At 40.0% G+C, this 27,641-nt stretch overlaps 1 protein-coding gene across 1 annotated transcript; it reads left to right on the forward strand.

Moving 5' to 3' along the window:
• The first annotated feature begins 10,965 nt into the window (after positions 1–10,965).
• On the forward strand, positions 10,966–27,566 carry MED30 (mediator complex subunit 30). The gene is made up of 4 exons (XM_027684475.1): positions 10,966–11,454; positions 12,312–12,470; positions 16,197–16,307; positions 27,323–27,566. Exons 1-4 carry the CDS (start codon positions 11,281–11,283, stop codon positions 27,416–27,418), a joined length of 540 nt encoding a protein of 179 aa, XP_027540276.1. The 5' UTR covers positions 10,966–11,280; the 3' UTR covers positions 27,419–27,566.
• Positions 27,567–27,641: the final 75 nt, after the last annotated feature.

A 27,641-nucleotide genomic window follows, 5' to 3' on the forward strand; every position in this document is an offset into this window, starting at 1 on the left:
AGAAATTAAAAATATAAAAAGTCTACAATAACATTACTTTCATCTTTTCTGTTTTCACAGTAATGCATGGATTCTTGTTATTGTTACCAGACTCACAACAAGACAGCACACTGGGTCTTTCTTTTGTTGATAACAACATGGTTGGTGTTTGCTAATGCTTTCTGAAAAGGCATCTTCTAGAGGGTTAGTAGTGGTTAAAATAACATTATTTAAAAGTCACACTTCTGTAATACTTGTCACGTGTGCCAACAATATCCTTATAGCATTAAAACGGAAGAATTTTCAGATGTCTAGTTGAACAGTAAATAGCAAGCTTGAAGGTTTTTGGTTACCTTGCTTTATTGTGGTTTCTTTACTTGAACAATCAAACTAATTAGTCATGTTCTCCTTTTCATGTTGCTACTTTATGGTCTGTTTCACTTCAAGCTTTCTCTCTAATTATTATCAAAAATATGACATGTGATATGTCATTCAGATAGTGCTGGCCAGAAATTTTCCATCAAAAACTTTCATTTGATGAATGGCTTCTATTCAGTTAAATGAAAACATCCGTAGCTAGTTCTCACATCATATATTAAAAGATGAGCACTTTCAGACAGAAACGTCCCTCTTGCATGTTTCAGAAGTAAAAAATCACTGAAAACCAAACAAAAATAATTTAAATCATTTTACTGGAGTCACTGGAGATCAAGTGAAAGGAACTGGGAATGAGGAGAATATGGCTTTTTTACAAATTCTGTTTGCTATCACCACACATGCAGTTATCTCTAAATATGGAAAATCCCTGGTGGAAATGTCTTAATTGACTTTTGGCATAGTTTGTTTTTTTAAGGCCTACATTTAGGGCCTTTTTAATTATTTTTTTTAATGTGGTCTTTTAAAATACAAATCAAATCTTCCTGCATTACAGGAAGCAGGTAACTGCAGCTGAACAGCCAGATAATGGTTGCTTTAAGATCTATGAAGGAGGTACAGGATGGTAGCAGCCTGCTGCAACAGTCACAGTATACAGTGATGAAGCCAAGGTGATTTCTCAGCACTGCTAGTGCAAATAAAAAGCATATCATGCCACCTGCTAATGCAGCAAGATTGCTCTGTAGAGGAGCTGAAGACCCATTTGAAGGACTCAGTAGTAAGGTTTTACACGAGAGGGGACTTACACTTTTTCTGTTTCTCCTTTTCTTAGAGAATTCAACACATTGGTTGAAAACATTTGGATTTTCTCAGAATCCCTCACTATGATACCATGTAAGTTTAACGTATTCTGCCTCTCTACCCTTACAATTTGTCTGTCTGCATTCTTGCTCTTCCTATATCTGTAAAGTCAGAAGCAGCCATGAGAGTTTTCTTAGGTTTGAGACAGCTCCTCTGCTGTCCCTGCCAAAGTACCACCACCAGCAAGTCTATGGCAGCTCCTTTCAAAGGAATATCACTGTACTTCTCATCTGTAAGAGCCTGATACAGAGGCAGAGACTGATATTTGAGCTCTGTGTGGCTGACACTCCTTTCTTCCTCTTGTTGTCATTATTATTTCAGTAAAAGCATTGCTACTAGCTGTGGTCCAGTTTCTACTCACAGCCAACTGGAAGTAAGCCATTCCAATCCAAAGCACGAATTCTCCAAATTCTCCAAGCATTACCATGTTTGGAAATCCTCATACTGTCACACTGCATGTGACAGTATGTTCACTCTGCTAATAAGCCTTTTTGAGTTGTAACCTTAGAACACGCTTAGATCTCAGATCACTCAGATCATCTTCATTCCAGGAAAAGCCTTGTTCCAGATTCTGACAAACCTGTCAAACTGAAATAACACCAGACTTTTCACTCACTTCACACAGCACTCATAGAAAAAGCACGTGCTCACACCACATTTCATGTTAAAAAAAGCCCCCATAACAATTAAAAAGACAACAACTCCACCAAATTCCATTATTCTCTTAAAATTGACATGGATTACAAGATTATGAGGTTTCTTCTTCAGTAGTTTGTTTTTCTTCCATTCCATTTTTCCTTTTAAAGATTCTGGTCGTAAGAACAAATTAAAAAAATGTATTTGTTATAGTGTACTCACAGGTAAGACTATATTGCAAAAAGAAGAGTAGACTACCATGGTCAGGAGCACTCTGCCACCAATGGTCTGGGAGGTAACAGGAGAGAGAAATAATTTCCCGTAGGCAGCATGTGTGTTGCTGCCCTTTTGCAAAGTTTAAAAGTGTCAAACAGTATGCATATGGACTGTTCCACGCCAACTAACCTTGCACCCAGAGAACAGTCTGATGAACATTTAATTTATTAGTATAGTTGCAGCTATACAGAGTTTACTGAGCATCTGTTTCACACACAACACACCCCACAAGTTACAAAACACTTTCCAACATGCCATAATTAGGATACACAATGTTTAAGAAAAAAGAGCTAAAACATAATGTGCAATTAGTACTGATCCAGCAAGACGATGAGCTTTGCCATCGTCCAAGCCTGCACTAGTTGGGAAGGTAGTCAGTAAAATGGCCAGATGTTGTATATAGATTTCAGCTTATAATGAGAAATATACTGCTTCTAGTAATTGTGATATACATCTGGAAGGTTATATAGGAACAGGATGGAAAACTCTGGGGAAATAGAGGACATCCTCCATTCTGTAACGTACTGCTTGTAATATTACGCAGAGGGAATGCGGCCAGAAGTTTTGCATAAATAATGACAATGAGTCAATCCAGGAACCCCGCAATAATGCATCAGCTTAGAGGAATGATTTGTGTTCAGGCATCTGCCTCCAGCTATGCTTTTTTCTTATCTATTATTCCATTCCCTATTTCACATAGTCTTATATCACTGGGAAGACACAAGTGGCATTTGACTTGCATCGAGAGATGATGGCTTTTGCAGACAGGATCTGCACTGTAGATCTTTCATGCCCTTATAACTTTTCCAGCATTGTCATCTACACTGTTGATGACTTTCATGGTAAATTAGGACACTCCAACCTCCTTATCCAAAAACTATTATGTCCCTTTTTAATGTATCTTCTTCCTTGCCTTTTAATGTATCTTCTATCCTCTTCAGAGATATACAATCTCTGAATTGTAAAGCACTGAAGACAAGGACTATTTTCTTCTGTGCTCACAGAGCAGAATGAGGTTATACTCTTGCCTGGAGTCTTCTGCTGCTACCACAACGCATCTGACATGACCACATAATGTATGTCTGGGTTTCTTCAAATCATTCTAAAGCTACTAAGAAGAAAACAAGAAGAGCAAAATTTACCTTAGATGAATATATTGTGTGAATGAATGTCTAAATGAGAGAGTGAACGACACAGAATGAGTCCATGAATGGTTACACATGCAGGGGAGCTACTGACCAGAATGCAAAAATTCCCAGGACTAGATTTGTAGCACCAGAAGGTCTGATCTTACTATCTTGTTAATACCTGCTTTACATGCCATCCATGTGTGCATGCAATATCTGATTCACATGCAGAATGGGTTGTGGAATCTCTGAATAAGAAATGAGGCTAGAGAATCTAAATTGATTGACACTGAATAAATCACAAGTAATTTTGCTCGTAAGAAGGAAATTAAGGTGAAAGAAAACATCTTTTGCCACAGATACAAGAAACAACAATGAGCCTCATAATACTTCAAGAATACAGATATCCTTTGAAATCAGATGACAGGTGGTCAGTGATCTCCCAAATGACAGTGGGGTACACTTGTTCCTCTGAAGTCACAGAGAATGTTTTCACCTACGTATTGGGTTTCTGTGGCCAGGTTTTGGTAGTGGGGGGACTAAAGGGGTGGCTTCTGTGAGAAGCTGCTGGAAGCTTCCCCTATGTCCAGTAGAGCCAATGCCAGCCATCTCCAGGATGGACCCAATTCTGGCCAGGCTGAGCCAATCAGGAATGATAGTAACACGTCCGTGATAACATATTTAGGAAGGAGAAAAAAAAAAGTTGCGGGACAGGTGAAAATTGCAGTCAGAGAAGAGCAGACTGAGAACATGTGAACAGCTCTGCAGACACCAAGGTCAGGGGAGAAGGAGTGGAGAGGAAGTGCTCCAGGTGCCGGAGGTGAGGTTCCTCTGCATCCTGTGATGCAGACCATGGTGAGGCAGCTGTGCCTCTGCAGCTCATACAGGACCATGGGAGTGCAGAGACCCACCTGCAGCCGATGGAGGAGCCCATGCCAGAGCAGGTAGATGCCTAAAGGAGGCTGTGACCCCGTGGCAGGCCCATGCTGGAGCAGGGTCCTGGCAGGGACCTGCTGACCTGGGGGGAGAGAAGCTCACACTGGAGCAGGTTTTCCTGGTAGGAATTGTGGCCCTGTGGGGAACCCAGTCTGGAGCAGCCTGTGCCTGAAGGACTGCACACTGTGGAAAAATGACCCACGTTGCAGCAGTTTGTGCAGAACTGTTGTCCATGGGATGGACTCATGCTGGAGAAGTTTATGAAGGACTGTCTCCTATGGGAGGGAACCCACAGGATGCAGGGAAAGGACTCCTCTCCCTGAGCAGCGGCGGAAACAACAACTGACCGTAATCCCCATTCCCCGTCTCCCTGTGCCACTGGAGGGGAGGAGGTAGAACTTAGAAAGAGGGAGGGGAAAGGGTTTTTAAGATTTATTTTTACTTCTCATTCTCCTGCTCTGATTCTGTTAGTAATAAATTTAATCCATATTCCCACTTTGAGTCTGTTTAGCCCGTGATGGTGATCAGTAAGTGATCTCTCCCAGTCCTTATTTCAGCTCATGGACCCTTCCTTATATTTTCTTTCCTCTGTCCACTTGCACAGGGGAGTGAGTGGCTTTAGTGGGTACTTGGCGTCCAGCCAGGGTCAACTCACTACAGCCTACCACTAGGGATTTACAGTTGGAGAGAGAAATAAAACATCAGTAGAGGCAGATGAAGAGAGAAACCCCACACTGCTGCACTTTTCAGTGTCTAGGAAAATAAGCCATGTACTACAGAGCAGAGCAGGGATGCCCTCACACAAATAGGACGTGTTTTGGGAAGGGAGAGAGCACAGGACCTCTCTCTCTGTCCTACTATGGAATGAGTCACGGGAGTATCATCTGTCAACACTTTAATGAGAACTATGCCTCCAACTGTGGATCAACAGTGGGAAACTGCATACTGGCAATGACCCCTGAAGAGAAAAACCACCCTTGCACTCCTGCTTGTAATGTTAATAGCACATAAGCAGTCAAACCACAGGGCAGACTAGCTTTTCTCCAGTATTAACTACTGTGAAGTCCACCACAAAGTCATTTGTCACCAACATACTTTCAGCATTGGTGTAACAGCTGTGAAAATATAATTAGTCCCTCCATCTCTGTCCCACTGCGTACCAGTCACTGCTTCAGTGGTCTCTTTGGATATGTTTCTGTCCTTTACTGGCCAGAGGTCAAGTTTCCCAGAAGCTAGTTGCCTGTATAAATTACAGTGCACATATTTTACATCTCATTGTAATGCTTTCTTTTGCCAACATCCGCTTCTTTGCAAATGTTCCATTTCCCAGCCATTTTTGTGCAAGCCCCAAGAGAAGCCATCAAACAAGCATGCTGAAAATTTATCTACAGGCATCATTAATGCACGTTTGGCTGATGAAGACACAGAGTTCATATAAACTGCAATTCGGAATGCCTCTTCTTCCAAACAGCTAGTCTCACAAGACACCATTTGCTCGGGAAAAATAGGACCAGGGGAAATATCCGAAAGTCCAGTACAAGAAGTCACAGACTGCCCACAGCTATTTTGGGGCAAAAAGAGAAACTTGGTACTGTTTTGCGTAAATAATTTTCAGTGTCAGCCTTTGGAGCACCAACACAGTGGGAGGCTGCAGGGGAGGTGCTGGGTAGTGAGACCAAAAGGAGACATGATACATCTGCTTCTAGGCTTGGGTCTGAAGTCACAGTGTCTAGATTACATTGGGACTTCCAGATGTCTCTTTGGAGACAAGCAACTGAACAACTGCAAAAGCAGAAGGATTATAAGGATGAGATTCTGCACTGGGATACCCTGGAAGAAGTCTGGGGACTTCTTCTGTCACAGTTACAGGGAGAGTACCAGCTGCTGGGCATAACAGCCCATCATGTAAAATGCAGGGAAGGATAACAATCTTCATGCCAGAAAGAACTGACTACGAAACTAGTTCTTTGGTGTTTTAAGGAACAAAGGGGCCAAGGGCAACATTTCTGGGCTGAAGGTCAAGAAGCAAACTTTTTAGAAGTAGAGAATTGATGATACAACGCATCTGTCAATATCAAGAAATAGGTGTGCAGGATCCACTGCAAAGTTAGAACCAAAAAGCTACATCATGCTTGAAGCCCCCCACATGTAAGCTGAACTATCATACTTCATCTGGCTCCCCCATTCTTTGTTAAAGCTTGTTTTTATATTATGGGAAATGGATGTATGTATATTACAGGAAATGGAGTACTGCCTTCTACTCTGATGGATGTCCAAGCTGTAAAATAACACCTGTTGCAGTGCCATTTGGATCAGTCTATGGCAGGACTGTGTTTCCACATTCAGGTTTTACTTTCTTTTATTAAACCGATTTTATCTCAACCTATAAAGTTTTTCATCTTATTTCCCCCCCCTGTGCTGCTGAGGAGGGGGAGCAAGGGAGTGGGGGAGTGAGGAAGTGTGATGGTGGGGCAGCTTGGTGGGCATTCCACCACATAAAGCCATTCTGAAATTAGGGATTTACAGGTCACTTTTTCTGACCACTCTGTGAACATTCGGAGGCTGGGCTGTGGCAAACCACTGAAGTTGGTTACCACCTGTATGAAACCCAGTAGGCATGACACTCTGCTTCTCTGCACCCCCACAGAAGGTGACATTAACACATATAACATATAGACAAGTCTGCTTATGGATATACAGATGATGAAGTAGACGAGGCAAGGAAAGAAGCTGAACCCCTTCCATCTCGCTCTTCTTGTCCTTCTACCACCTGCAGCACCAAGAGCTGCGTAACAGAATCATATAAAGGCAGAGAGGTCTTCATTACTCAACCCCAGACTCCCCTTGGTCCAGAAAACAGCTGTGTTCATCCCCTACTGAGCAAAGGCATGGAGTACTGCCCTCTGCTCGGATGCTTTGGGCTCTGATCCTATGTAATTTATCCCATCTTATCTAGCACTACCACAGATGATCCTGCTTCCCTCTAAATGGATGTTTTCATAGTTCATGAAAATACCTGCCTGGATGAGGAAAACACCATTGGAAAAACACCCATGTCACATACAAAAAAAACCCCAAACCCCCAATCCTCCTCATCTAATCACAGCCATTAATTCTTTCCTCTGGCCTATAAACATAATCTCTGATGAATTAAACTCCACCTACCTTAACTGTCTGTGTTGGCCACATACTAAAAAAGTTACATGCCATGCCTTTATCTGTCACAGTAAAATTGTGCCTTGTCTGTTAATTGTTTGCAAAGGTTCCACTAAGTCCCATTATTTCTCCTTGAAAGAACACATAAACACTAAATGGGACAGGGTGGAGAATGAAAGTCCTTTACTGGCTAACACATTTCCCCCAAGCCCATCTGTCATCCTCAGAGCAGTATCAAACCACTGCTGCTAAGGAATAGTGTGAGGAAACTTGTGAGAGAGTACACTCTTTTATTTGAGGAAAAGAGAGGATGATCCAGGGATTTCACCAGTTCTGTTTATTTTTAAATAGAATGATTCATATTGCCTTGCAAGCACATCAACTGATTTAGAGAAAATTATTTGAACAAAAGCAACAATTATCCTCTTCACTCACTTCTGAGGATTTTTACTCTCCTGATAGAACACAACTATACTACCTTTGGAGTTCCTCAGGGTATATGAGTGAGAACCTCTTAAAATAGAAAAAAATCATAAGCCATTATTATTGTGAAAACAATGAGTCCTAATTTCAAACTTGGGTTAAAGATGATTGGACTAGAGTATTACATACAGACATAGGCTCTTTGTTAGGTTTTTGGTAGCTTCTCTACAACCCAACAACAAAGGCTGCAGAATGCTAAGACACTGGTTGAACTGATGCCACAGAAATTGAAATGGATGTGAAAGATGATCTCTGATTTGGACACCTTCCAGATGAAAGCACTTGGCCCAAACTGAAGTCAGACAGTGGCTGCTTAACGGATTGCTTTTAAAAAGAAAAATACATATTAATCTTTTTCTCATTCAACCAAGAAAATATTCTTACCTAAAAGGAAGAGATTCCTTTGTCTGGGAGGGAAATAACAGATTTAGATGGCTCCATGGACTGGCAATGAAGAACGTTAGGCCTCCTAGCAACGTTCTTCAGCACTCTCCACATGCAGACTTGGCTCCATGTTTCAACTGCCTACTGTACGTGACAGCCCTATACTTTAGGATACAACTGCACATGGAGTTTGTGTCTGGCAGGCCTGAATAGTAGGTGGTCTGAGTCGTTCATTACTCTCATGCCATCGGATCTAGGACAGCAAGTTAAGCAGTGTGAACAGAGCTCTTGGCCGTGCAATCGGAAGAGGAAAACGTTATCCTTTGTGCTCAAGCCTTGAATAGTTTTTGCATCATTTTCTCAATGTACAGTGAACTGAGATGCAAGCTTTGAAACAAGCCGTTTGAAATTCTCCAGGGGCTGCTCTTCCCAAGCACTGTCTAGCCAGACACCATAGGATGTTCTTTTGCTGTCTGAAAATATCCCCCTCTTATTTTTATAAACCATTTTTCCCTATCTGTTTAAGAAATCACTTTTGTATCCTTTATCCTGAGATCCTTGTTAAAATATAATTATTTACATTGCATCTTGGCTAAGGCAGAGTGCTAGAGAGAACTTAGCCAGGCAGTAAAAATCCTCAGTTTAGGAAAGGGGGTGGTATTTACCCTCGTTAGTCACTTTCTGAGGTAAAAAATGTTTTCCGCAGCAAAATGCCTCCGACAGCAAGTTTGTATGGTTCTGTTCCTGACTGTTCCTTGACTGCTTTTTTCTTTCTTTAACAAAGATTGTATACCACATGTATGATTTGATATGCACGCAGGTAACCAGAGAACTAAGCCATTAGCTCCAGCATTGAGGACAGTTTATTTCCAAATTCGGAAATGCTAGAACAGACTGCGAGAACTCACAGCCAGGTGGGAGAGAACACACATACTCCGCAGAGCTGGGCTCCTGCCTTATGTGTCAAAGGCCCAACACATACGCAGAATGCCCTCTGGGCTGCTTTTTACAGTTTTCTCTTTCTCTTCTTATTTCCCTTCCCCTCAGTCAATGGGAAAGAACGCTTTGAAGTTTTACATAACCTGCAATTATCTCTCTTGATAGAAACTGCATCTTTTTTGGCAAAAACAGCCAGAGGGAAAAACAGAATGTTGCTGCTTCCCACATTATGTCTTCTAGACTTAAACCTTCCAGCTGCGGAAGGTCTCTTGAGCAAAGGAAAATCCTTAAACAGCTCAGCTTTTCTCCTCGCCCAATTTCTTGCGCTTGTCACCCCTTGCCTCCCCACACGTGTCAAATTTCTGATTTATTTTTACAGCATTACAAATGCAATGCATTTCACAAAAAAGATAATTTGTAACATCAGTTTTAATAGAGCACAACTATCTTGACAAGACTTAGTAAGAATTCACATTTTGTCATGATTTTGACTAGTTGTCAAACTCACTCAAATACGGAGTTCTAGGTATGACATCACCTGGAAATAAAAAAGAGGAACTTTGGTACTTACTGATTTTTGCATATGAAGAAATTCTTCATTAGGCAGACAGTAAGCTTTAGTTACTGCATAGACAGTTTGTATCAGTCCCCTGTTTGTTTTTGAGGGTGTTCCTTTTCCCCTCACACAGGAGGCCTTGTCTGTATTTTGAAACCACCTCAATTCAACTGTATTAGTGTGGTGCAAGCACTCAGAGACATTTTATACCCACACAAATACTGTGACACAGGAAGGCCATGTGTTAAGGCTTTTCTATATTAGCAGTAATGTTTCTAAGCAAGGAGTAGCAGTACACCTATAAAGCTGTAAAATTAATACAGGTGTGCATGTGTATACTGACATATACGCTCCTACCTTGCAAAACAAATTTTCAGCCATTTATCAGCATGATTGGAACCAGATCATCTCCCACACGAAGACAGGCTGAGAAAGCTGGGGCTGTTCAGCCTGGAGAAGGTTGTGTGGAGACTTCATAGCAATCTTCCAGTATCTGAAGGGCACCTCCAAGGAAGGTGTAGAGGGACTCTTCATCAGGAACTGTAGTGATAGAACAAAGGGGAATGGCTTCAAACTGAAAGAGAGTAGGTTTGGATTAGACGTGAGCAAGAAATTCTTTGCTGTGAGGGTGGTGAGGCACTGGAACAAGTTGCCCAGAGAACTTGTTGATGCCCCAACCCTGGAAGTATTCAAGGCCAGGTAAGACGGGGGCTCTGAGCAATCCGGTAAAGTGGAAGGTGTCCCTGCCCAGGGCATGGGCATTTGGAACTAGATGATCTTTAAGGTCACCTCCAACCCAGACTGTTCTATGATTCTACGATGTAGCACAGGGGCGGTGGGACTTGTGTAAACACGCTGGGGGATTCTGACCAAACTTTTCAACCTCAAGAGACCGCGCGCAGGGCTCGGGGCCGACACCTTGACATGCTGACCAGGCCGCAGGTCCTCACTGGATTCAGCAAGCCAGGAAAACGACCCAGCTCCCGACTGAGGAGAGCAGCGGGCACAGGGACCGCACCGAGCGGCCGTGACACGCTGCCCGGGCCCCGCCCGCCGCTCCCGCCCCGCCGGCTGTGACGGCACCGGGCGCCGGGAAGTGCTTCCGCCTGCGCCTTCGCAGGGGACGCGGTGCCGCGGCCTCGTGAGTGCGGGGGACACCGCGAGGCTCCACCGGGCCGGCTGGGCCGCGGCGGCTGCAGCCCGGAGCGGGGCCGGGGCCCGGGCCCGGTCGGGAGCGGGTGGGTCACTGCCGTGTCCGCTTGCGACGGGTCGGGGCAGTGACCGCGTTGAGGGGACGGAGGTGCGTGAGGAGCATCCCTGGTCCCACCGCCTGGCAGGGCTGCGGTGGGTGAGGGAGCGGTGTCCGAACCGAGGGGTTGGTCCGACCCCAGGGGTGGAGCGCTGAGCCGGCTTCGTCAGTTGAACAGTTCTGTCTGGGATAGGGCCGTGTGCGGGGAAAAGGAATGGGATAGCTGTCCTTCAGAAGTTTATTAGGATAGACTCCAGTACTTGATCGTTCCATCATAACCTCCTCTTTCTGCTCGTCCTAGTGGGACTGGTTAAGGCCAGGAGATGTCGACCCCCCCTCTGGCTGGGGCGGGGATGCCGCCGGGCGCTTTCTCGGGGACGCAGGCTCAGGCGGCCAGGGAGGTGAACACGGCTTCCCTCTGCCGCATCGGCCAGGAGACCGTGCAGGACATTGTGTTCCGAACCATGGAAATCTTCCAGTTACTGAGGAACATGCAGGTAAAAAATAACTTATTATTTTCACGGCCCTTGCTTCCCGTGTTTTTATCACTGACAGCCCGTATATACAGACAGAGGTGGCGGCTTAGGACGTTTAGATAACTCCATCAAACTGCTTTAAAAGGGAGGATTGATTGGAGAAGTGAATACTACTCTTAATGTATTTGTTTACTCCTGTAGATAAAGTGAACATGTAGAATATTCGGAAATGCTGAATTGCTGTTGCTTTCACAATAGATAAACTCTAAATACACTTTGTAACTGTGTTTTCCTTTATGAATAGCAAAGTCTGTTTATATGCCGGTTATGTTTCTCTGTTTATGTTAACATACAGGGAGTAATTTTAGAGGAATTTTCATTGATCTTTTTTGGTAATATTTCCCACCTAAAACTTTTTTTTTCTTATAAAAATGGACATAGTCCTTATTTATGGCTACTTACTGAGAAAACATACAAACTTTTGTTGTGTTTTCTCTCTGTGGAAAGCAGAAGATAAATAAAAACCCCAATTCTTTCTGTTTTCATGACTCTGGTGTTACTGAATTTTGTTGCCTGGGGTTGAGACACAAACTCTCAAAGTGTAATACTTGGATCACAACAGTGTCATACTTAACCATTGTGAAGGCACTCACTGAAAAGAGTTAGAGGGATGGCAACGACCAAAGCTGTTTGACAGCAGTGATTGAGCACATAAGTACAGAATTTTGCTGGTAAAGAAAATAAAAAATTCAGCGATTGCTGTGGGAATAATGTGATTGTCTGATTTTAAAATGTACAAAACCCCATCTGATTTCTTTTGGTCTGGTTATTTTGTGTGACAAAAGCTTTAATATTTTTAATGTTTTGGTTCTCTTAAGTTACCAAATGGTGTTACTTACCACACTGCAACATATCAAGACAGATTGGGAAAGCTGCAGGAACATCTCCGTCAGTTATCAATACTCTTCAGAAAACTGAGATTAGTCTATGACAAATGCAATGAAAACTGTGCTGGGCTCGATCCTGTTCCCATAGAAGTAAGTATCTTTATGCATATATACATTACAGCTCGGAATAACCACTCTCTGCATAGCATATCGTCCATTCTCCTCAGTTGCAGGAGACTTATAAAAGGTTTTAATGAGACTGGATATTAAGTGGACTGAATTCTGTTTATTAGTTAGAGCTGGTTGAAAGACTGTGAAACTTTCATGTTATCATCAATTCTTACCAATTGGAAGGGATCCAGTTTTGAAATTGAATCCCAATTTGAAATTTTCCCTGTATACTCAGCACTGGTGAGGCCCCACCTCGACTGCTGTGTCCAGTTCTGGGCCCCTCAGTTGAGGAAGGACATGGAGGTGCTGGAGCATGTCCAGAGAAGGGCAATGAAGCTGGTGAAGGATCTGGAGCACAAGCCTGACAAGGAGTGGCTGAGGGAGCTGGGGTTGTTTAGCCTGGAGAAGGGGAGGCTCCAGAGGGACCTTCTCACTACAACTCCCTGAAAGGAGGTTGTGGCAAAGTAGGGGTCAGCCTCTTCTCCCGGGCAACAAGTGACAGGATAAGAGGAAATGGCCTCAAGCTGTGCCAGGGGAGGCTTAGGTTGACATTAGGGTGATTAAACACTAGAATGGGCTGCCCAAGGAGGTGTTAGAATCACTGTCTCGAGCTGTTTAAGGAAAGACTGGATGTGGCACTTAGTGCCATGGTCTAGTTGACAAGATCTCAGAGGTCTTTTCCAACCTAATTCATTCTTGGATTCTGTAAAATCAAACTTGATTTAAAATTTTAGCCTTTTTCCTTAAGCTTCTTGGTTCCTTCATCAATTTGTTTCCCCTAGGAAAATGAAAGGATCAGGGTAGATTTTTTAAAAGAAGTGGGAAAAAGTAGGGAACAGCCTGCTTCAAGCTCTCGGCTGTCAGCCTGGCTCCCTCACTAATAAGCATTATTCTCTTTCTCTGACCATCAGTCTGTGCCTCCTTAGTTGCCTCATTCTGCTACTCCTAACCTGCTGGACCAGTATGAACCAAACCTAATTGTGCAGTGGTGATGAAAAAGTTACAGCATCAGACTTCCAGGAAGGAGGATTGACTAAAGTTTTTCCTAATAAAACTGCTATTCCTAGTAAAATCAAACCTTTGTTTTCTCCCTCATAAGTTAAGTTGTTTCTAATTCTTAGTAATAGTCTTAAACCCTGTTTTGTGTTATGACTCGAGTTACTACTGCACTAATTATCCAGAACTGTGAAGTTCTTTAAATATTGACCTTTGGATTCGGAGGCAACTTTATTAACAGACTTGTGATTGTCCATTGAGTTTTAACCATATAAGCATTTTATTTTGTATTTGAGTCTCTTCACTGAATGGGAATAAATAAATTAGGTTCATTCATTCGTTCAGTCTGTACAGTCCAGTCTAGACTACTACTTCTAGACTACTACTTCTGTCAGCAGTCACTGCCAAGGGTTTCAGAGAAACCTGACAGCAAGCAAGGGAGTAGGATAACTTTCCCATTTTAAAGAATAAATCTTTTCCAATGGTGTGTTGACTTGTGTGCAATAGAGTAATGAGTAAGCTTTTTTAATGCAATGTCTCACTAATAACTTAGGCACAGCAGAGTTTTGTATCAATAGTTGCAATTCTTTCTTTTTAATCTCCTTAGTCTTTTCTGCTCTGAAGTTAGGAGGTGCCTACCTGTCTCATGTTTTTACTGGTTAGGGTGAATGACAGTGGCATACCATTCTTCTTGGATCAGTTTTCTTAAATTCTTCTTCCAGCATTTCAATAATAGTTTCAATCATATTATTTTGTGGCTGACATTCTAACCATACCTTTGAAGAATATTTACAAAGCTCTTTTTTTTTTTTGCACAGTCAAGAGAAGTCAGTACCTACTAATATTCCTTAGTCTATTATTATTGATATAAATGTTTTCACATTTTTTGTAAATGTGTACTACCAATATAAAAAATATGACTAAATTTCTGTTAACCAACGTAGCAAGGCATGAGATAATTGTGAGGCAGATCTGGTTTAAATTTCCTGCTTTTGCGTGTTAGGTGTAATTTGGCTTTTCTTTGTGGATTTGTTTTTTTTTCTAATACCTTTTCTGAAAGACGTGAGGTTTTCAAAGGAAGTGTTCTACTTTGAGTGCTACTTTATTTTTCCATCAGAGAGAGGAGTTTTTTCCAAGAGTATTTAGGAGCCACACTACTTCTTTTTTATGGTCTGCAAATGTAGTAAGTGGTTAACCTTTACTGCGCTTTCATGACAAAGTTTGTGTGGTAGTTTTTGTCCATTTTGATAAGCTTGATAAGAATGAACTACAGACATTTTTGCATAGAAGGAAATTAAATTTTAAGTCGGTTAAATCAAAGTAAGTTTTCTATCAGAATGCTGAAGGAGGATGCTGAATGCTTTGAAATATTACACCCCAGCCTAAGTAACAAGTTAATATGCACTTGGTGAGCAACTTGCTCCCAGGCTTTTGAACTAATGTCTTCTTGCTCATTTTCATCAATACTAGTCTTTCATTTGTCTGTAGTGTGTATGGGAAAGTGGATGTAATTTTGCTCTGTTCAGGACAGAAAAAACAATGTTGCACTGTAGACACTGTGGATGTATGCTATGTATAAAATGCTACAGCTTATTATTTTTTTATTAGTTGTTAGTAGCTTGGAAGTGTTCTGACAGAGAAGCACATATTTGTTTTGTACCTGCTATATTTACTGATTCTTTTTAATTTATTTTCTTTTTAGGAAGGAAGCATACAGTAGTATTCGTTTAGGGATACTTCATCAAAGATTTTTGGCTTTTTACAGAAATGATAGTACAATATGGTCTTTTCCAGCCTAAACAAAACTATGATTCTGTGTGTCGGAGGAGATCACAGGGGGAAATACTTAGGGAAAAACTCCCTTTAGGTATCTATAGGCCTGGTCTTAAGAACAACCGAACAGAGGTTCACTAAAATAGTAAGTCATAACTGGAATATTAACTAAGTAGCTATGTAAAGCCAGTCATAATTATGGTTAGTATAGAATCATAGAACCATAGAATATGCTGAGTTGGAAGGGACCCATCAGGATCATTGAGTCCAACTCCTGGCCCTGCCTAAGACACCCCAAGAATCACACCATGTGCTTGAAAGAATTGTCCAAATGTTCCTTGAACTCAGGCAAGCTTGTGACCACTTCCCTGGAGCACCTGTTCAGTGCCCAACCATCCTCTGTGTGAAAAACATTTTCCTGATATACAACCTAAACCTCCCCTGACTCAGCTTCATGCTGTTTCCTCGAGTCCTGTCACTGGTCATGAGAGTGAAGAGATCAGTACCTGCCCCTCTGCTAAAATACTTTATAATAATGACAAGCTCTTGTTTGTGGTGTTTCATAGTGTGGAATTGTAAAATGTAAAATCACAATCTGCATAGTTCAAGAATAGAAGATTTATCCATGATACACATCTTGAAATGGAAACTGTGGGTTTTGCCTGCAGTTGTGAAATTGCTTGAGTCTAAGCATGGTAATAGGTGGGATTGTGTCCTTTTGAAGAGCATCATTTTCCTGAAGAACCAACTGAGGTCATTCCAAGGCCTTTGGGTTTGAGGTGACAAACTTGCGTCAACTTTCTCTTGAGCGGTTTGAACCCGTGGAGAAAATGGTAGTACCTTATGTATCTCCTGCGTTTTATTTCTTTTTTTTTAATTTCTTCTTTTTATTTTTCTTTCTTTTTTTAGTAAAGCTAATATTTCTCGTCTTCACAGCAGCTTATTCCGTATGTTGAAGAAGATGGCTCTAAGCATGATGATCGTGGTGCTGCAAGTCAGCTTCGTTTTGCTAGTGAAGAGAGAAGGGAAATTATGGAAGTAAATAAGGTAACCAAGTTAAATTAATTTGCATAAAATAGGAAATGACACTTCGATGTCACAAAGCTTAAATTTCTAGGTTGCTTTACTAAATGCAGAATGTCTGATGACAACCATCAAACCTGGGGATAATTACTTCTTGCACTTTCAGAATTACCTTTCAGGAAACAAGTTTGAGAGGAGTTTTTTTGGTTTGTTTTTTTGTTGGTTGGTTGGTTGGGTTTGGTTCGGTTTGGTTTGACTTTTTGTTTGTTTTGAGTTTGTTTGTTTGTTTTTTTTTAACTCTGGCTGTAGAGTTTGGGTTCCCTGACAGTTTTTACTTGTGCCTCTTTTGAAACCAACATATATTCTTTTGAACACAGTGTATTATGTTTATAATTAGCCCACTAGATATCAGCAGTATAGAGTGAGGTAAGGTGCCTGTTGAATTTATTTCTCTTCAAAACTTACCTCAAGTTTAAAAAAAAAAAGGATACTGACCACCAGATGTGTAAATATTGTTACAATTATGTGAGTTGGTAAAGGCTTTCGTATTTTGACAGTTTGAGGAAGACCGTTCCTTTGTTAAGACGAACATCTATTGAATCTTAACACATTCAGAAAAAAATGTGCTATGAATTATAAAGATGCTGCTAAATTTTCAGTTTGACTGGCAGTCTGCAGTTGGGGGCAATTACTAAAGATGGATTCAAATCTAAAAATAAATAATGCTAGAGTAACTGCTAATATAATATTGAGATTAAAATATGAAGTTTTACCAGACCACAGTTTTGAACATTGTTTCTTCAATCTGTAAAGTACAAAGATAGGATTAATGGAATATTTCTATGGCTGTAATGTCTGTAAATACTTAGTAAAAAGAAAGTATAATCTACAAAAATAACTGAACAAAGGAAATAAATAGATGAAATGTTTAATTTAGAGAATAATTGGTGGATTTTTAACTTTTAAAATATTTCCAGTATTTTAATTTGTCTTCCACACTCAGAGATTTATTGAATTTTTCATAACCCATTTATTTAGAAAAATGGGGACTATTTGAATTTAGAGAAAAGCAGTTGTCAGCTTCCCTATTTTAATCGTTCTCCTAAGTGCTGATATAGCATAGTTGTATATATTATATTGTATGCAGTGTTGTACTCTGAATTTATGCACATTTATTTGCAATCTTTAAGTGTTAATAAGTTTAACTGTCCATATTTGCTGTGGTTTTAATAGTTCTGTGACGTGGGTTTGCCCTTGTTGTTGTACTTGTATGCTAATGTGTTTTTAAACCTCCTTGGTGTGATCTTGTGAAAAGAATTTCATAAATTTTTATGATGAGTTCTGAACCTTAAGAAGGTTGATGGTGTTACAGGACCATTGGTCGCAAACTGGTAATTAAGAATGCATTAAAACCTTCACTTAAATCTGGTCTGAAATCCTGTATTTACATCTAAATGCCAGACCTAGTTTTCCAGATTTTCCATAGTAAATCTTCACAAGATAGTTGAACTTTCTCTAATATGCCTGTGGACAAATAATTACTAACTACTGCAAAAGAAAGTTAAACTTCTTGTTTTTTTGGAAGTGCACTGATTTTTTTTCTTTTATCTCCCTCCAGCTGTATTAGCACATCCACTACCACTTTCAAAGCTCGAATTTTAGTACTTTTCGGAATAGGAAATGTTTTGGGTTTTTTGACTAGAAATAAAGAAATTCTTCTTTTTGCAAAGAAAAATCACTAGAATCATTATTAATTGATCTAATTTCTGACACTGTCTGCTGGGCTTAACTAGCCCTCTCTGATTCCTAGCTGGCATTCATAGCTTTTCATTTCCTCTGTAGTATGTAACATAAAACTCAATTAGATTAATTTATTTTAGAAAAATTTCATGATGCAAAATGTTGATGAAGATGCTGTGATAGGGAAATCAACATTAGAGATAAGGAAGCTTTTTATATTCTTGACCCACTGTCATCCTTCAGCTGTCGTCCTGTTCTCACCTAATCCTTTTTGCAGCATTTTTTCAGGCTTGGCTGTCATTGGTACCAAAAAAAGCGTTGTTGCAATTACCCAATACTTTTACACTATTGAGATATTTGAGTTCTTAGACCTACCATGGGTCGCTTAATTTTACCCTTCTTCCTGTGATATCCCAGCCAGTCTGATTTCTTTAGTGGCTCTGGATGTATGTGAAAGGCACTAATTGCCTTTCAGTGTAGAGCTCAGACACAGCTAGTAGTAGCTCATACAAATCTTGTGGATCGTGTATTCTCACACAAAAATGTCCCGCATTCCATGAACCACTGACCTGAAACATGGCAGCTCTGCTTTGCTGCTGCAATTGACTGGGCAGGGCACCCTCAGTGGAGGAGGAGAGGAGCATCAGGTACTTCCTATACTCACCATCTCATTCATGGGGTAGGAGAATCTGTTGATGTAGCAGTTCCTAAATACTGCAGGAGCTTTTGGTGTTGGTTTACTGTGTAGTGACATCTTGCTGCTGCATTAGGCTTATATTTTAGGTCAGGAAGTTTAATGCGCTCACCTTGGCTGTGGAAGTGCTTGTCTGTTAATTTAAAATATAGATCAGTTTACAAGGTAATGAATTTCTGTCCTAGCAATTCAGTAGTAATTAGCAAATGTAGGTTTAAATAAAACCCATTAAGCTTAATACCAGAAGGGAGTTTTGCCAGCACTAAGAAGCATATACCGTTATTACAAAACAAACAAACAAACAAACCATTTCTTGAGCACTGAGCTACTTCTACCTTTTGTACTAAACAATTCTCTGTTGCAGTTCCCAAAAATGTAGCTTATTCTTTTTTAACTGTATTTGCTTTCTGGGCTTGTAAATTGTTGGGGTGGTTGACTCTCTTTTGGAATAAATAATTCACTGTTCCAGAATCAGTTAAGCATTTGCATTGGTTTACTAGTGCAAGTCTTGACCCAGTTTTCATTGAAATTAATCTATTTGCAACAAGTGGAAACTGTTAACAAGATTTCCTCACTTGTCTTCATATTTTTCAAGTGTTTAATGTTCAAGAGTTTTTACATTCTAAGTATAGCATCGTCAGTATTATTTTCACCTAAGGCTCACCTTAGGTCTGTAGTCTTGTAGTACATTTGACAGGACTTAGAAAATAACAAATCAGAAACTGAGAATGCTTTAATCTGTGCGGAGCAAGTACAGCTTAAGTTTCTTAGGTGCTGTAGGTCTGGTTTCAAATGAAGCACTTATGAAAACTATGACGTAATTAGTAGTCTCAGTACATTTGGATAAAAATGAAATGATGTGAAATAGCATTAGGACATTCCAGGTGACCCTTTAGAAAACCATCGTGTCTGATATTCTTAATTAACATTTGCTAAGTGTCTAACAGTGATCTTGCTAAGAGAGGAAAAGACAATCTATATGACAGACTTTTAAGTTAAGCTGTTATGAGTTTAGCTCTGGGCTTTTTTTTGATAACAAACATTGTGCACTGCAGCTGATGTTGTTTAGGGAAGTATCCTTAAAATGACAGCAATTTGCAATTAGTCTTTCTCTTTGGAAAACTTTACTTTTGAACTATGCTGAAAACCTAAATTCCGTTTTAAACTACCTTTCACACTATTTGCATGTACTTTTGTTTTATATGTGTAGAGTCCTTTTTCACCCAAAATACAAATGTGCATCAAGGAATACTTTGGCAAGAGGGGAAGAATTCTTTATTTGGACACCTTATCAGCAGATTAACCTGCACTGGAGACAGTTCCATCGTGTTTTGAGTACCCAAACTGGCTCTCTGCAGTGGTAGAATCAGAGGAATTTAGACTCAGTGGGAGGTCTGGAGGTTATCTACTTCAGCCTCCAGCTCAAAGCAGGGTCAACCAGCAAAGTTAGATCCTGTTGCTCCAGCTCATATCCAGTAGCATTTCAAATATCTGTAAGGATGGAAATTCTGCCTTTTCTGGTCCCTTCTTAAGGGTTGACTTTCAATGTGAAATTTTTCCTAATGTTACATTGGAATTTTTTCATAACTCATATATCCACTTTCTCTCATCCTTTTGCTCACTACATTCAAGACAAGGCCAGCTTTGTCTTTTCTATGATCTTCAGTAGGTAGCTGAAGACAGTGATCGTGCCTTTTGGCCTTCTCTGCTTGAGACGGAACAAATACAGCGCTAATCATCTTGGTGGCCTTCCATTAGGCATTATTCACTAGGCTTTATATTGATCCCCAAATTGGACAGTCATTCTGCAGAACCAAATAGAGGGGAATAACAATTTCACTCTCTAATATAACACAGCGTGAAGTTAGTCTTCATTGTTGCAAAAAGATCTGCAGCTCACTCATGTTCAACTTGTCAAAAAGTATCAAAATTACCCCAGATCCTTTTCTGCAAATGTGATTTCTATTCAGTCAGCTCTCTGCCTGTGCTGTTGTGTGAGTTTATTCTGTGTGCAGATGTAGGATTTTGCTTTAATTGAAGTTCCCAAGGTAGGTCCCTCTGAACCAGATATCCTACCACTGAGTATATTTATCACGTTCCCCTACTTGGCATTGTCCACAAATTTGATACGGTGATTGGGTCAGTAAGTGTGGATTAATCATTAATGAGGATATTAAGAATACTCACCTTACTATCAATCCTGAGAAACTTCAAGAGTGACCAGCTACCACTTGGTCTTAACACTGATTATCCCAGCATTTAGAATCCCATAGCCCTGACAGTTTTCCATCAATCCACCTATCCAAACCACATCTCTCCAATTTGGCTACAAGACTATGAGAGATTGTATCAAAAGCCTGACTAATATGAAAGTAGAGAAAAACCCCTGCTCTCCCCTTGCCACACAGCCAGTCACTACTCAGTAGAAGGACATCATGTTTTTGAGGTACAGCACATCTTTGGTAAATCCAGGGTGACTATTTCCAGTCACCATGACTTTATCATTCATGTGTCTGGACACGACTTCCAGAAGGGTTTGCTGCATAGTCTTTCCGGAGTCAGGGGTTAGGCTGACCAGCCTGTAGTTTTCTGGATATCACTCGACTTTTCTTGCAGATGACTAAAGATGTTTCCTTCTTCATCAGGAGCCTCCTCCCCTCTCCAGTAGAAAATTGCGTAGAGTGGTCTTCTAATATCATCAGACAGCTCCCACAGCACTCAGATACATTTTATGCCAGATGATGATATACTACTTCCTTTTCAGTTTTGTGTAAAATGTTGCATGCAAAGTTTTTCACATTACATCCTATATCAAAATAATATCATGGTAACAACGTTGAAAAAAATTAGGAAAAAGTGAGCTTAAAGCTGTCTTAACAATCCCAATTGTCACCTTTTGTCCTCATATAGGTGCATATTGTACAACCTTTATTGCATTATCACATTTGGTTCCTCTTCCCCCCCACCCACTTTTCTGGAAAAGTCCTTGAGTTATTCTGCTTTTGTTGCAGACAAGGCAGTGTTTAGATTGAATCAATATCGTAGTAAATAAGATTATAAAAATCTTGGTTTGTGTATTGGGTAACTGGTATGAGGGTATTGAATAAGCAGGGAATTTGGGAATGAGAAGCAAGGATTTATTGTGAGTAGTGAGTAACTAACTGAAGGCAGCTCCTGAAAACTGGATTTTTTTTTTCTCTGCCACAAAACATCTGTGGCAGTTGTTCATTCTTTTCCTTTTGGTTCATGGTAGCTTTGAATATGTGCGAAGCTGTTAAAATATGAAGTTTAGTTATGAACTTGAACCTGAATTGTCTCTGGACAAAGTTAGTAGGCACTCCAGTTTTATCTCTGGTGTTCATGTCACTTAGTTGTCCATCTGTAACTGAGGATCATACATCTATGTGATTTTCATGTTAAGAAGGGGGATGTAACACTGAGGAGTGTGGTGGAGAAGCACCTTGGGGAACGGGTAATTCCATTACAAACTACATAGTCTAGATGGTACTCAGTAAATAAGACCTCAGACCTCATTGTTGAATGATAAATAATTGGTATGGAGCAAACATCCATCTACTTGAATGAACGTGCTTCTTCCTCCCTGACAGTGGATACGTGCAATCCCATCTGGGTCATTAGGTGAAAAGTACTGAGCATGCAGTGGAGCCCAGGCTGTCAGTGGTGCCTCTGCATGTTTCAGGAACACAGTTACACATGCAGAAGGAGCAGTTTTCCCTTCAGCTATCAGGTGAGGAGCAAGGCAGAAAACCCAGTCTTATTTCTGGTAAGGATAGAACAGTTATGTCTGTGCATGACATCAGGAAAAGCTGTGTTAATGTTTAATTGCACAGCAGTTACTGTATTAGTGATTAATATTTTTTATCCCTTTGGAAAAAAATTATACATAGATTGATATTACAATGAAAAGTGGGCCTTGGTATCAGTTGAGCAGACATAAGTTAGAATATCATCTGGCAGCTTTAAAAGTGTTTGAGCAAAGTGTTGAGGACATTTTTTGTATCATATTTTTTCCAGCTATATGCATATAATATTGTCATTCTTTTGACTATAAAACCAAAGGAAAAAAGAAAGGAGAAGGTTTTTCGACCTTACTTGAGAGATTTCAATATGAAGGACTCATTTAAAAAAGAGACAGTATAAATTTCACTTTCCTATCACAAACGTGTTTCTGTATAAATTTCTTGGCTTTGACTTACATGGAAATGTGGAGGCCACTGTCACCTTCATAAGGCTTTCAACAATCACTTCCTACAGCAGTTTAATGGTCAGAAGGAGTAACGTGAGTTCTGTGTCCAGCTGTGGGGTCTGCAGCACAGGAAGGATATGGACCTGTTGGAGCAGGTCCAGAGAAGAGCCACAAAAATGATCAGAGGGATGGAGCACCTCACCTATGAGGAAAGACAGAGGGAGTTGGGGCTGTTCAGTCTGGAGAAGACTCCACAGAGACATTATAGCAGCCTTTCAGTACCTAAAGGGGCCTGAAAGGCTTCCCAAGAAAGATGGGAACACTTTTTAGCAGGGCCTGTTGCAATAAGACAAGGGGTAATGGCTTTAGACTAACAGAAAGTCAATTTAGATTAGATATAAGGAAGAAATTTTTTATGCTGAGAGTGATGAAACACTTGTCCAGAGAGGAGGTAGATGCCCCATCCCTGAAAACATTCACAATCAGGCTGGATGGGTCTCTGAGTAACCTGGTCTAGTTGAAGATGCTCACTGGGAAGTTGGACTAGATGACCATTAAACATCGCTTCTAACCCAAACTGTTCCATGATTCTATGCTCATGGAAAAGAACATGATGCCCGTTCTCTGTAGTAGAGTCATAATCAACAAAGTAAGTATAATTTTTTAATTCTGTCAAGATTTATGCAAATAAAGGTACTACTGTTACTAATATTTAATGTTTTATTACATGGAGATGTCCTTCTGGCCTGTACAGTTGAAGATCTTCAACAGAGCAAGTAAAAACTATAGCTGTCACAGCATTCAGGGGTATGGTCTTTATATAAGATTTTCAAGGTGGAAAGCCCTCTTTGTTTATTTTTTTTTCTTAAGCAGAAGGAGCCTGTACAACATAGGCAAGTACTGTTATGTTTTTACAGGCACCAGTTCGAATATGATCTTACTCGTCCACAGTGTTAACACTATTTTCTTTGCCTGAAGAAGGGACTTCTAACAAATAGCTTGAGTGCAGCATAATAACTCATGTTTTGGTTTTAAAATTTGAAGTATAGATGAGCTTAAAATGAGGAGAGAGATGGGAACAGTGTTGAAGGAAAGTTCTGATACATCTCTGGTAGTAAGTTGTGAATTGGTCTAGACAGCACTGATTTCAAATGAAATGAAAGTAAACCAAAAATTTCCTTTCAGTTGAAGTTGAAATTACTGTATCCTACTGAACCCAAATCTGTATGAAACATGGGAAGTTCTTTATGGCAGCTTTTCTTTTCCTTGAAAGACAGCTATTTTCTGCATGTATGTTATGGTTCTCCCACATAATTTCGTTTATGTGGGTTTTGTGCTTCAGTACCTCTTTTCATGACTGACTTACCTGACCTATGCCTACTGAGGTCTTGTTGGTTACTGGAAGGTGAAGTCCTTGCCAACTCCATCCTGCTGGCCATAGTGCTTGCAGGGGCAATCAAAATGGGTAGTTAATCACATTGAATATTAGTGTCACCAAAGAAGACCTCAGGATTGGTTTACAGTCACATCCCTTTCCTGACTGAAAGGGACTAACAGAAACCTACCTGTCAAATGTAACTTGAATTTAGGTCTCTTAAACTCATTATAAACTTCCAGTCAGATCCCTTTTCTGACAGAAAGGGACTAACAAAAACCTGTCTGTCAGATGTAACTTGAATTTAGGTCTCTTAAATCATTATAAACTGCCTCATATAAGATAGTTTCCTTGTGCTATCTTAAAACAGATAAAGTCAGAAGCTGTAGCGTATATGTGGGATGAAGTACTTTTTCTTGTTTCATACAACTGTTAATCCTGAGAAGCAGTCCAGAGTTCAACTAAGTCATTTCAATAGAAGGAGAAAAGAGTGGGAGACAACTTGCAAGCAATCTGTTCAAACAAAAATTTGTCATGACTGCAGAAGCTGCTTACAGAACTTGCCCATTTCCCAAGAAGGCCATTTCACCTATCTTTCCAAGGTTAGACCTGGGTCGAGGTGTTCTTACTGGCTCAGCAAAGTCTTAAACAGAGGCCAGCACTTCCAGTGGTGTAGAACATATTAATTATGTGTTACTTTGTGGTGTGAGCCACTGCCTGTCAAAGATCAGTAACAAAGATCACTCTATGCATTTCAATTAGGAGACCATGCTCTCTGAAGTGGATATTTTCTCCTCTCTTTATACTTTCACCAGCCTAGCAATCCAGGGATGGTGCTTCATCTTAGATGTTTTTTATGTCTCTAGAAAAAGTAGAAGAGCTAAAAAAATAGGTCTTCACTGAAGACAAGGATCTAAAATTATCTTCAGATAAATAAAGAAACAGTTTTATACTTCCTGTCTTTACAGATGCTTTGAAAACAAATGAAATCCAGTTTGAAGGTTCCCTTGTCTAGTATCAAATAAAGATCAAGCAATTTACGGTGTCATAATGCTTGCACAGGAAAGGAAAACAATCTTACAGAGTGAGTCTTCTGGGCATAACTTGCATAAAGTTCATGTGAGCTTACCTAAGTAACAGTATTTAACAATACAATTAGACATGGATGAAGAGAGAACACGGTGTGCTTATCAGAGGTCAGTGGTTCTTATTTCTGTCTGACTTGGATAACCATCACTGACTGTTCACCCTTCATTTCTATTAATGAAGGTTTTGAAAAAATCTTGAAATGACATGCCCTCAGTATCAGCCTGCACTAAACTAGTGGTTTTGATGTAACATTCACTGATTTCTTTAAGATTGAATGTTGAGGATGGCAAATAGAAACATGTTTAAAAATGCCACAGGTATGAACGTGCTTGTTTATCTCATCCCGCTTGTGCTTTCTCAAGCATCAAGACCTTTGTAGGAAGACACTTGCAGTTCTGTCATTTGGATGCTGTGGTAACTACATGATTCTTAGTTTTCTCTTGTCTTTAGGAGTTGGATCTCTGTTATATATTGTGAAGTCTTGGATCAGCAAATGGAAATGAAAGAAGCATTAGATAAATGCCCATAGTTATCTTTAAAACACTTTTTAGTCTGTCAAATGCTTGATTAGAAATTCAGTGTTATTGCACATGAACTGTCCTACCTCTGTTTTCACATCCTGTTCAGGAGTCTGGAACTGAATGTTGTCTCTTCTTCCAGGAAATGTGTCTGTGTTCAGAAATATTTCCCTTACTATGTTCCTCATGTAATCTAAGCCTAATTACCATATTACTTCAGACTGTTTTTACAGGTCTGAAATTAATGGGCTTCCTTTTTTACTCTGGACTTCTTTCCCAACTGACCATCTGGGCAACTTAAAATATTGTTGTGTTGTCTGCATCAAAATGCAGGAGACAGTTTTCAGGACATTGCTTCTTTTGTTGCTTCATTTTATCACTGTTCCAGTTACTTTGGTTGTATTACTGATCTGAGTTGCCCTTTTAATGTATTGCGATTTGTGTAGTGTCAATAACAAAGTTATGTCAAACCTGAAACATTTTGTTTTCTTTTGATGGTAGCAAGTCTTTCCTGTTCTTTCACTTTACTTGGAACTCCAGACTTCCCTAATGAATAAGTTTGATCTCTATTGTGAGAAGGCTGACATCTTGTCAAATCAGAATTAAATGAGGTACATACTGTGTATTGTTAACAACAACCTAACTTAGTTCTCAACAGCTTCGATTTGAGCAGGAGAATGAAGAAATGAGACAATAAATACGGGTATTATTGTGAAACATGAAAGGTTAAGGAAATTGTATGATGTCTTAATGCCCAGATCTTTCTTCTGTAAAGACATAATTTTTAAGTTTTGGTTATGCAAATAAAAGCAAGTTTGCTGTTCTTCTTTTCCTTTGTATGCTTTTGCAGTTTGCAAAAACAAATACATAATTTTAAAGAATTCAGCATGCTTGGGAGAACCTTTTTTAAGACAGGACTCTAAGCAAATCACAGTTGACCTACATAGGCAGAAGTGCTGCAAAAGCTTTATTTGCTTCACCTATACCTTGTGCTTTGTTCAAACTTCTACTGTTAATCCCTCATTTTTCTGCAAACCCAAGTTACAAAACATATATTCACATAAATTTACCTGCTCCCTGAATTGTTTCTTCCTACTTACGATGCTCTACTTTGGACTTGGAAAAGTGAGGAATGATCCCCACAAACCTCCAGCTTTTGAAGGTGTCAGGTGTTCTGATAAAAAGAATGCTGGTAAGAGAACAGCATTGACCCTGTAGCAATGTCCTTAACTTTTGAGGCTTTCTTGTATTTTTAGAGTGTGATTTTAAGGGGATGTATTATCCCACTAATAATGCTCACAGACAACGGAGGAAAAGGTTCATATAGCATTTCATAACACTGTAACTTTTGTTGAATTTTTGAGTGTGCTAATTGAACTGATCACAAAAAAACCTGATAATAAACTCTTTCCACAGAAACTGAAACAGAAGAATCAGCAGCTGAAGCAGATCATGGATCAGTTGCGGAATCTTATTTGGGACATAAATGCCATGTTGGCAATGAGGAATTGAACAAGGAAAATCAGACTTTGTATTTGAAGAAGATACAAATCTCATTGGATATACTTAACTTCCTTGTAAGAAGAAACATATTTTCCTGTAATCATCTTGCAGTAATGTTTGAAAAGTCTTCAAGATTAAAATGTTGGGTTTTTTCTAATAACTTAAATGGTGTTGGGTTTGTTTTTATATAAGATTCATCCTACAGGTTTTACCTGAGTGTTTCCCTTAGGCT

Source organism: Neopelma chrysocephalum, unplaced genomic scaffold, assembly GCF_003984885.1.
Source record: "Neopelma chrysocephalum unplaced genomic scaffold, ASM398488v2 Primary Assembly neopelma1_66, whole genome shotgun sequence".
NCBI classification, from domain to species: Eukaryota; Metazoa; Chordata; class Aves; order Passeriformes; family Pipridae; genus Neopelma; species Neopelma chrysocephalum.